We start from the raw sequence: 11376 nt of genomic DNA, 5'->3' as shown, positions 1-11376 counted from the left end.
TGCACTTTAGTCCCAAAATTTGAAACTAATGGGAGTAATGGAAACGCTAAAGTTCCAAACCGAAACAAATTTTGGAACAGAATCGTCAGCAGAAAAAAAAAAGAATTTCTAGGTCTAAAAGGCTGAACCAGCGTAAGTTTAGGTTATGTCATTATCATCCAATTTATTTCATAATCAAGAGGTGCGAAAGGGGAAACCTAATTATTTGAAAGATGAAACATTGGACAAAGTCTCTTGCCAAGCTAGAAAATAACACTCCAACCAACTCTGTCAACTTTGCGGGAGCATTTTGCTGAAAAGAAAAGGAAAAAGTTTAGAAAAAATTCTAAACTTTGCTCACCATGTCATATTTAACATAAACTGTATCTTGTGACACTAAACACACCTAAGACTTGTACTCGTACGAGAAATTTACCCTCAACTTTTTTTTTGGTGACATAAAAAATTCCAAACTTATATATATAACACATTTACTCAAAACATTTTTATGATAAAAAAATCCAAAAAAAAAATTCAGCTTAATTTTCAGAGTAAATATGCTATACGCGTCGCACTGCACAAATCTATGGTAAAAAAAATTTGGAATTTTTAATGTTACAAAAAAGTTCGAGATAATCACCTACTTGGGTGGCGCTACTAATAGCAGCGAGCTTTTCCCTCTAACGCAAGAGAGGAGTTTGATCCCGGGCGTCGTAGGGTGACTTACCCGGTGGCATGTGTGTGGTGGCTAGCACGTGTTGCTCTCAGGGTTTACCCCCTATTACCCCGAGCCTTTCGAGTTGTCTCGTGTTGATACAGTGTACGGGTTCTCTGGATCACCAAAAAAGAAAAAAAAAAGTTCGAGATAAATACGATAAACATATATTAAGATCAACTCTGCCTGCGGTGGCCGCGATGGCTAGAACTTTACTCCTCCGTCCGGGAGAGAGGGGTTCGAAACCTCGTGTCTCCTTTGCGCGATTTTACCCCAGAAATGAAAGAGAAAGACGTTGTTTCGGTTGAGTTGATACGGGGAAACCCGAAACATCCTGAAAAAAACGGCGTTCTCCTCCTCGCGTCGTCCCCCACGGTTGACGCGAAGGAAACCAGTCAGTCAACACCGCTTCTGGACGTCGCTGTTCTTCCTCGGGGAAGGAGGGAAAACGCCGTCCGTCTGGACGCTCAACCGCAACTGCCCCCGTTCTGTCGCGACCCGGACACGACCACATGGGCAGTCATGTCAGGCGGGCGGGAGGCCCACCACCCCTCCCCCGCCCACGCCTCCCCACCTGCTGATTTGGATAATCATCTACTCCACCACCACCAGAATGCACCCCCTACATTCATCATCATCCATCAATGCAAAATCCACATCCATACGTATACAGAGTGTATATATATAACCTCGAATACGATCCATGGTCATGCCATTGCCCAATCCTGCTCCTCTCTCTTTCTCTCTCTTACTGCGTTACTGTTCTGAGATTCCGGCGTTAAGCTGTCATCATCTTCCCCCGTTCGACCCTCCTCTTCATGGTCATCCACTCTTTAGCCTTTATATTCACCACCAAGCGACCAAGCTCCCCCCCCATTCCTACACAGCTCTGTCTTTCTCTCTCTTGTCTCTCTCTAGCGTCAACTGCTAGCTAGTTGCTAGGTGGGTTGCGCGAAAAAGTGGACAGCGAGTGCTCTCCTCCAAAGAAACAACCACCTCTCTCCACCGTACTGTCCTCAACTTTACTCTGTTTCCGGAGGAGGGAGAGAGAGAGTTTCTTTGTTGGGTATATCAGATGATGAATCTAGGCCTTCAGCCGGAGATGTTCTTTCACCTGAACGCGCCGCAGGTGAACCTGGCCGTCGCCGGCGAGTGCTCGGACATGACGGTGCTGGAGAGGCAGCGCACTCGCTTCCTGTGGCTCCACGAGCAGCAGCAGCTCCTGCAGAAGGGTCATTTCGGCGCGGGCCAGTTTGCCGCCGGGTACGGCGATGGGTTCATGATGATGAGCGGCGGCGGAGTAGCGAACCTGAACCGCCATCTGAAGGTCGACCCGGGTTTTCTAAAATATACCTCCGAGGTCGGCGGGTACGAAATTCCGGGCCAGGGTTTCGTGGCTTGCGAGATCGAGGTTGGAACCGGTCCGGAGATAACCAGCCCTATTTCTCGGACCTCCAGCTGCCCTCCGCCGCCTGCGGCGTCGGTGGATACCGGCTGTGGAGAGATGGCCTCGTCGGAGAAGGCTGGCTCCCGAGTTAGGAAGGATAGCTGCAAGAAGAGGAAATATGACAAAGCAAAGGACACGAAGGTTGGTCTCCTTCGGCTGAAGAATTTTTTTGCATTTTCAATGCAATTATTATTTTATTTTAAAGTTTAATGATGTAGGTACTTCTTGGTCAATTAATTCAGAGGAATATAATTATATCGCCTGCCTGACTAATCTTATTTCCTAATAATTCCTTCTGAAAGACTATCTGCAATTTTTCATTTTTTTCTTGATTAATCATTTCTCTTAGACTATAGGTGCTTGAAATTTCAGATGCAGCCTAGAAAATTTATTCCTCTTACTTGCTTGTTGACTCTTTTAAGAATCGAAAAAGTCTTGTCTTGGTTGGGTGTAGGTCGAGGATGATCTCAAAGACAAGAAATTCAAAGGATCAGCAGAAGAGGGGGAGTCAAAGACAACAGAACAAACTAACGACAAGGACAGTAACAACAACAACAGAGAAACTTCTGCTAGCACTTCAAAGGAAAATTCAAGAGTTTCGGAGGTCGAAAAGCCCGATTATATCCATGTCCGAGCTCGCCGAGGTCAAGCCACGGATAGCCACAGCTTAGCTGAGAGAGTGAGTCGTGATAGCCTCGATTTAATTCCGTTCTTGTGTTCAGATGATCTGTAGAACGGTGTGAGCATGGAAGGTTTTTGGTTAATTTAGTTCTTGTGCAATTACGTGTTATTCACTACTTGTTCTGTCCTGTCTGTTCAAATTAGGCAAGGAGGGAAAAGATCAGTCAGAGGACGAAGTACCTTCAGGATTTAGTACCAGGGTGCAATAAGATAGCTGGGAAGGCAGGAATGCTCGATGAAATCATCAACTATGTTCAATCTCTTCAAGGACAAGTCGAGGTAAAAGATAAAAACTTGCGTTTATCGTTTATGGACCTGAGATTGTTCTCTGTTTGGTACCTTCACAAAGCTTTGATCTCTCGAGAGTGTGCTCAACTGGGTTTGTTTTTGCTGTCACATTTCGCAGTTCTTGTCCATGAAACTAGCTGCTGTGACTTCAAGAGTTGACTTCAACATGGACCCCTTATTGGCAAAAGAGGTAATTCTTTCAGTCAATGAAAGAACATTTAATCAGATACATACTTGCAAGTTTGGTCACTGGAAAAAAAAGAGAGCATTGTGTTAATGCTAACACCGACAGATCTAGAAATGTCAAAATTGCCGATTTTCTGATACTTTGCTGTCCTTTAACTTTGATGGCAACAGATGCTTCCCAACTGCACAGCCAGCTTCCCCGCAATTGATATACCAACAGAGATGATTAATGCTGCCTATCTTCAGTATAATCCAGCACATCAAGTGGTTTCATGTCAGGAGTCCGAGGTTATTCCCAATGCCAATGTTCAAAGAACGATTAGCGCTCCCGCGCTGATGGCCGAGGAATTTTTCGACCCATCTTCCTTCGCTGTAATTCCAGCTAACCCTTTTTCCCAGTTGCTCCTCCGTTGTGAAATTTCCGTTCAAGCCTTCTTAATTTTAGTTTCTTATTTATTTTTGTGCAGCCACTTCAGCCCTCCTCTGCTTGGAACTTTGACGTACAAAACATTTAGTATGGAATCACAGCAAGGAAGAACTACTAATTTTGCCCCTGAGCAATTTACAGGTAATTAGTGGTGAACTGTCCTAATCTGACCTGACCTTTGTCTGATTGAGGGCTTTATCGGTGCATTTAGACAGTGAAAGAAAAGCAAGTCTAACTACCAATGATAAGGATGACAGCGAGACCCACATATCTTAATTATGCTGCTTTGGTTGGATTTGGATGATTCTTGATTTGAAAAGAAGAGAATGTGTATTTGCAGATCCTCTCTCTATAGATCTATCATGAAGTCGTGTGCCATTATCAAGCTACTTAATGAGTTGGTGGTATCTAATGGCAAATGTCAAACTTTTGCAGGTTCACTTGAGCCCAGTGATCTGAAAGATGGAGGATATGGTGAGCCTGATGACAACATTCCCAAAACAAAAAAGAAATTCATTCCAAAGATGCCCTGACCCAAAATTCTTTTCTCTATTCCTCAGTTTTATAGCATGTATATCTTATTTGTAATCATACTATATTGCTCAAAGTATGAACAAGAATCATGAATACCCATTAAAGCCCCCATCTCTTTGCTGTTTTTGCTGTGACCTTGACATATGCTCTTTGCTCTCTGTAAGGCACATTAAAAGAGAGTAACTTTCATTAAAGATTCTTGAAAAAGTTGGATGGTGATGGAACAGAGGGGACCAAGAAAGGAACTGGTGCTTTTTGGAGGCAAAAGCTCAAAGAGAAAAGAAAATCATGAAAATTAAAAAAAAAAAGGGGAAAAAGGCTGGTGGGGGCCTCCGATTTGGATGAAATTGGAAAAGGAAATGAGGGATTGCCGTGTCTTGTCCCAATCCTATGCATGTTACAGCTTTTTCTGAATCCCGCAATGGCTAGATGTCTCTTTTATGAGTTTATCATATAAGCCCCGGGGCCATTATACAGTGTCAACAACAGTGAGGCCTAGCATTATTGAGACAAGTACCACAGCCAAAATGAAGAAACTGGAAAATAATAATAATAATAATAATGAGGGGAAAAAGTACCACAGCCAAAACGAAGTGTGCGAGTAAGCCGTTGATTTGAATACGTCCAATTTCATGTTCCACATTTTTTATTAAGGCTTATCCGATGCATATGGACAAAGCAACGGTGGGTGCATTTGAGGGAGTGGTCGAACCAAAAAAATTCAGATATCCAGAGCTATGGGAAAAAAGAAGTGTTGCAAAGAATATAAATAGTATATGAAAAGATCTAGAATTTTGACTTGACCAACACCATTTCAATAATTTGTGCACGAACCTATGGGATTGTTCAGGGGGCAATAGGATGCCTAAGGGAAGCAAGTTTTGCTCAGTTGCTGGGACAAAATTGACAGGCAATTGCAAGCATTCTAGTGTAAGGGAAGAGGACATGAGTTAAGCTGGTGGACCTTCTCTGCTTTCCCCGCATGGAACAAATGGAGCTGACTGATGGGGACTCTGATGGTTACACAACAAAGTGGAAGCAAAATAAAAGAAAGAATGCCACTAACTTGTCAGGAGAAACATATCACATTACTGATGCGTTGAATGTCCTTGATTCTCAGCTGTCTACTTAAAATCACATCATAGGACATAAACCTAATAGTCATTTATGTATGTCCTCACCTAACATACCATTAAACTACAATACATAGGGAATTCTCATCTGATATTTGAGATAGCCAAAATCGGTATCCAGATAAAATGAAAAGTTGAATCCATCCTCTAATCAAATTCCAGCTTGAGAAATTATACCGACCACTTGATGTTTTAGAAAACCAACTACCGATCCGACTCTCAAAGGTCAATAATCCAATCATTGACCCAGAAATCACTTAAGCCTATTTCAGGACAGAATATAGTGACATATTATGCATAAACAAGCTTAGTGATATTAGGTTGTGCCGATTCCACCAGGGGGAGAAGGTATCGGGTTGCTCATACATTATTGAAAATTCTGGTATGTCAAAATGAAAGTAGTAATCAAATAGATTGATAGATAATAAATGTGCGTTTGTTTGTGTTTCAAAAAATTGTTAAACATAAATAAAAACTATTTCTATTCCGTAGAACAATTTTTGACCAAAAAGACACGTTTGGTAAACTTGTTCGGAAATAAAAAATAAATAAAACACGTTTGGAAATTTATATTCTTTTTTTATTTTTATTTTTTTTTTCTTTCTTTTGGTCGAGGCCGCCCGACCATGGTGAGGCCGGCCATCGGCCGACGGGGGCCGGTAGCCTCGCCCGGCCACGGCGAGGCTCGCTAGCCCCCGGCGAGGCCTAGTGTCATTGGTGGCCGGGCGAGCTCGGCCTCACCCAGATCCGGCGAGGTCGAGCGTCGCCGGCCCTCGACGGCCGGTCGACGGCCATGGCCGATGCCGGTCGGCGGCCCGCCATAGAAAAAGAAGACGAAAAGAAGAAGAAGAAAAAGATAATAAAAGAAAGGAGAGAGAAACAGAAAATTTGTTCTTCAAAAGTGTTTTTCGAACAAAAAATAACTTTTTTTGTTTTAACATATTTCTGTTCCAATTTTGTTCTAACAAAAAAACGATTTTGAACAAAAACGCAAACAAACGCGTTTCTGTTCCTTTTTTGTTTCTAGGAACAAAAAAGGAAAATTTTTGTTCATAAACAGAACAAAAGAACACAACCATGCACGCCCTAAGTATGCCCTAAACCAATGAATAATCGGTTCTACGACCTTCCAGTTCATATCTTTAAACATCAAAGCGATTTGTGGGCACGATGATGAGTTCTTACCTTGCACATATCTAGAAAAAACAGAAATTTTGGGACCAGTTAGATTGCCTCCATTAGTGCACTTTCCTATTCTTTGAGATAAGAAGCGCCTTATTTTTTACTCCATTTTTATCCACTGGGAAAGACATCTTTGATACTGTTTTCTTTCGAATAATGGCGAGAGATTTAGCTTTGCCTCCCCTCTTTGAACGAACCAATTCAGCTCTGAATAATCCCATTCTTGCAGCATTCTCAAATTCTCTCTCTCTCTCTCTCTCCAAGTTCACATAGTGCACGTCCAAGGAATAAAAGCAAAATCCAAGAAAATCAGATTCTCCAAGAAGATATGCCTAGATTTAGAGCACCCATCCAAGATTATTTTGGGAGCAATTTTCCTTTTTCTCTTTTGGGCCTCTCAGGTTTTGTCTGTCTTTTCTTCTGTCCTGGGGAATCCTAGAAAGTAACTAGGAGAACAAACATTCTTTTTCAACCCAGACACAGACAAGAATTTTGGAACAAACATGTCAAGCCCATTTGAGAGTTGTTTGTTTCTTTTGAAGGACCACATTCAAGGAAAAGAGCTCACAGGATCTTCAAAACCAACGCTAAAATGATTTGAACTTACTAACAAAAGCATCGAGTTTCTATTGCATTAATATCTCTGTTGTCTTGGGGTTATCAGAAATCTCTGAATCAGCCTCGTTTCAGAGACAAAATTTTTATGAAAGCATCATATCTACTGCTCTCAAACAACAGCCTTTTCAATCACGACAAAGCGAGTACAAACGAACAAAGGGGCCCTGGATTTCCGTATCTTGTACAATTCACATGACCACTAATGATAAAGACCTAATCTACATCACTGAAATACTCTTTTCTAAGACAAGATATCCACTACTGGTCCTGGATCGACATCATCTACATGCCAACAGCTTTTTGAGTTCGACTACACCAACGACTCATCCCCAGCTTCTGCAAAGAGTTGATAATAACTTGTCAGTTCAACTTCATGCATCCATAAGAACTTCTCACTAAAATAATATTAGTCTCAGAAATATCCGCTCATATTAGCTAAAAAGAAAGAAGTAGTACCTTTGCCTGGAACTATGATAACAGGTGCCCATTTGCAGTTATGGAAGCAATACTCACTGACACTTCCTTGAAGTACACTGCAAAATAGGTAAATTTAGGATATAGCAAGAGAAAGTGGGATTGAACTCTGAGTACAAAGATGGACCTTTGAATGAGGCTTCTTCCTCTTGTCCCCATTACAACAGCCGCAGGTTTCAATCTTTTTGCCTCTCTGCAAATGACCTTTCCTGGATCGCCTTCCACAATCCTAGCGACAGTCCTCACCTGAACAAAGCAAAATTTAGGACACTTTTGCACAGATTACATTTACCACTTGATCAAGACAATCGTATATGGCCTGTCACAACTTCAAATTCACCTTCTGGCACAAAATTTGACACCGGATAGAACATAACTCATTAGCAGTCGCCTTTCAAGCATAGACTGACATCCAAGTCCCCCACGCCCAAAAATTAGAAAGAAGCAACTTATCACCAAGACGATTTTCTTTTTGACTGACAAAACTCAACGGCGTGGTAGAATGATTGTGATCATTGAAGTTCTAAACAAGAAAGAAGCGATTGCTTCACCGAGATGATTTTAGTCAAACATCAAAATGCAATGGCAGGACAAAGTATCATAGTTTAGGCTCTAAATGTGGCATGGTCCTAGGACATATTATTAGTGTACTGACTGCATTAGAAAAGCTAAGAACCGATAATTTATGCGATAATAACACAGAAGAGTCTATGTTAGCTCATAAGTGAAACCAATAGTTAGAAGATCACTGCAGTGGTCTTTTCTTTATCTTTATGGAGACCAGCACATTCATATTTTTAATATTTTCTTGTCTCCCGGTTAAGAATTAGGTGAATGTGAAGAGAATACCTATGCTGAATTGAACAGGAGAAACTTGCTGTTTCTTAAAGATCAAAACCTTGCACTTCCTCTCTTACCCTTTACCAAAACCCTGCACCTCCTTTCTCGAGTGATTTTTTGTGTAGAACAATTCAATAAATAGCAGTCCAAACCCAAAAAGCCTAAATCGATCAAGTCTGTATAATCCTTAGCTTACCAGGACCACAGGAAATTTTCGCCTAAAGCGCATTGTCAGCAGTCATATGTCCAGAAAACGTGGAACCCGAGTGGACCACACATGGTTCAACACAATTACTAGATTGTGATTAGTTTTTCAACCACAGAGCCAAAAGAATGAGTCTATGCAATCATTTTCCCCATAAAGATAGGCAAGATCAACAAAAAACATGCAGATTCATCAGTCCTGCATGGACCAATGCTATGCAAGAACTTTTTGTGAATTTTACACATTTTGGGAGATAAATCAAACTAGGGAAGGTGGTAGGTAAAACAATGAGGGTGGTTTAATTTCCAACATTCCATCATGAAACCTTAAAACTATAGTTAAAGCTAAACTTAAATTTAACAAAATCAACAATCCTTGAATGATCTCATGATGTTGAAATATGATCCATGTGAACAGAATTTATTTTGGAGTAAGAAAAAGTTAGGACCATAGAATGACAAGTCACTGACCATGGCAACCTGAAAAGCCTCAATGGCTAGCTTCTCCATCAGCACCTGGCTCTGTTCATGAATAACCTCATTGTTTGCACCTACAACAAATATCTACATTCAGGTTTTGCATAATTGGATGCAGGAGGTCACACTGCAGGACAAGAGCCTTGAAATTCAGAGACAAGATATAACACTATACAGTACCCTCAAGTCCACATATTGACATGAACTTACATGTGGTTTCTAATAATCTGACATGTTTAATAAAGTTTCAAGTATTATAGCCCTTACACGAATTGATATGAATTACAACCACCTACTGAACAGTTAGGCTGTTACTTGCCTTGCTTTTTTTTTTTTTTTTTTTTTAAAGTTACTTGAATTAAAAGAGATTTGCAATCCTGCTATTAACTTGGTGCCAAATACGATCATTGAGATTGGACAAAACAAAGAAGAATACAACCATTTCTCAGTTCAATTCCACTAGAAGATCAATGACTTCTACTTTTTCTGTCAGCCATTACATTCTCCCTGAGTTTATCTTATCCGGATCAAGAATAACCTTAGGAACCAGAGCAACCCAAATAAACATCAGCAGTTGTTACCAATTTCATATTTTCCTCCCCCAAATACATAACAAACTGTGCAACATGTAACATTTCTGAACAGCATTCTTTCAAATTTCAAATGATCCAGCTACTGGAAGTTCTTGTGATGGGCAGTTATCTTAAGAATTAGTCATCATACTTTTTATGATAATTTAGAAATTTCTTGAACAAAACCAATACAGCAGAAGACTAAATCTTTATACAAACCCATCATTATGCTGCTGAATCGGGAAAACAATTTACATCTACCGATGCGAATCTCAATTCTCACTGATTTTGCTATGGCAACCAAGAAATTTAGCCCCAACAAATTGACAAGCGATGAGTCTCGACCTCATATCATCTTTTATTTTCCAAATCTCAATATGAACATTGAGAGAAATAGCTAAATCAAGCAGCTCTCTGCTGCTCAGAATCCACAGGTGATTTATGAAGGCAACCCAAGACCAACTTCACTGACAAAGCAGGGCACCCTCTTCCTTTAAGTCTGCTAAAGAATCAGAGGAGATTCAGCAGATAAGGCAGCAGGCAACTTACAAATCTCATGCATATCCAAAATCTTTTTCCCCGTTAAAGAGTAGAGAAGCTACCCTCAAAGTAGACAACAGGTTCGAGTTTAAGGATTCCATTTAACTGGTGAGACCGGTTTAAAAGTTGATTTACTACTGTGATGGAAATATATATAAGTGAATTATATTTAAACCAGTAATGATACAAATCAACGTTTTCGTAATCTAGCATTTCTGTCTATGGGCGCAGAGGGCAGGGGGACTCACTGGAGACGGCGTGGACGAGGTGGAGGGTGTCGGCGAGGCGGCAGAAGTGGATGAGGGCCCAGTCGAAGGCGTGCTTGCTGTTCGGCCCGTGGTCCACGGCGATCAGCACCTCCCTGCCCCTCCTCCTCGCTGTCGTCTCCCTCTCCAGCTCCGGTGGCTCCGCCTCCCCCACCACCGGGACAAGGCTGGGCAGCTTCACGTCCGTCCAGTTGTACTCCTCCTCCTCCTGCAATGTCTCCATCTCTCTCTCTCTCGATCGATGGGAACTACTTCCGATTTCGAGGTTTGGTTTCGGTCACCGGTCCTTCTCGTAGGGTGTCCTGTCTTGATCGAGGATGGTGGGCCTTGATCTAAGAAAACGGTGCACGAACCTTCCTCTTGCGTGTTCCAATTGTTCACCCCCGCCGGACTTCTCTCTAGAACCATTCTTCTTTTCTCTCGGGTCCGTTCGTTTCGCGAAAAATAAGCCATAAGCTATTTCCGAGAAGTCATTTTTCAAAAAGAAAATAATAATATTTTCTGGTATTCAACTAAAACCTGAAAATAAGAAAAATATTTTCTAAGAATTCATCACTTAAGCATGTATCACTTATAGACTTATAAATTCATCAAATATGAACTTGCCTTTAAATTCAGGTAAACTTGCTTCATATCTTTATTCTCTCATTATCACCAAACGCTTATTTACTCTAAAAAAATGTTCGTATGGATTTTAAAAAGAAGTAAAAGAAAAAAGAAGTAAAACATGTACAGCCTTAATGAAAATTTTCCAATTTAGTGGCTTATTCTCCTCCTATATCTTTTGTGTTTTAATAAAAAATAATAAAAAAG

General features: G+C 41.0%; 2 protein-coding genes across 2 annotated transcripts; one reads left to right on the top strand and one right to left on the bottom strand.

The window, feature by feature from the left end:
* The first annotated feature begins 1419 nt into the window (after positions 1-1419).
* Positions 1420-4391, top strand: LOC104453338 (transcription factor bHLH63). Its single transcript, XM_010067865.3, has 7 exons — positions 1420-2282; positions 2596-2820; positions 2967-3101; positions 3229-3300; positions 3468-3668; positions 3764-3864; positions 4159-4391. The coding sequence occupies exons 1-6, from the start codon at positions 1770-1772 to the stop codon at positions 3809-3811; spliced, it is 1194 nt and encodes a 397-aa protein (XP_010066167.2). The 5' UTR covers positions 1420-1769; the 3' UTR covers positions 3812-3864; positions 4159-4391.
* Positions 4392-7168: 2777 nt separating this feature from the next.
* Positions 7169-10880, bottom strand: LOC104453339 (universal stress protein PHOS32). Its single transcript, XM_010067866.3, has 5 exons — positions 10546-10880; positions 9180-9259; positions 7792-7910; positions 7647-7723; positions 7169-7526 (listed from the first exon to the last, which is right to left on the bottom strand). Exons 1-5 carry the CDS (start codon positions 10784-10786, stop codon positions 7501-7503), a joined length of 543 nt encoding a protein of 180 aa, XP_010066168.1. The 5' UTR covers positions 10787-10880; the 3' UTR covers positions 7169-7500.
* Between the last annotated feature and the right edge of the window lie 496 nt (positions 10881-11376).

This window comes from Eucalyptus grandis, chromosome 7, assembly GCF_016545825.1.
Source record: "Eucalyptus grandis isolate ANBG69807.140 chromosome 7, ASM1654582v1, whole genome shotgun sequence".
NCBI classification, from domain to species: domain Eukaryota; kingdom Viridiplantae; phylum Streptophyta; class Magnoliopsida; order Myrtales; family Myrtaceae; genus Eucalyptus; species Eucalyptus grandis.
This window is presented reverse-complemented; position numbering and strand designations above follow the sequence as displayed.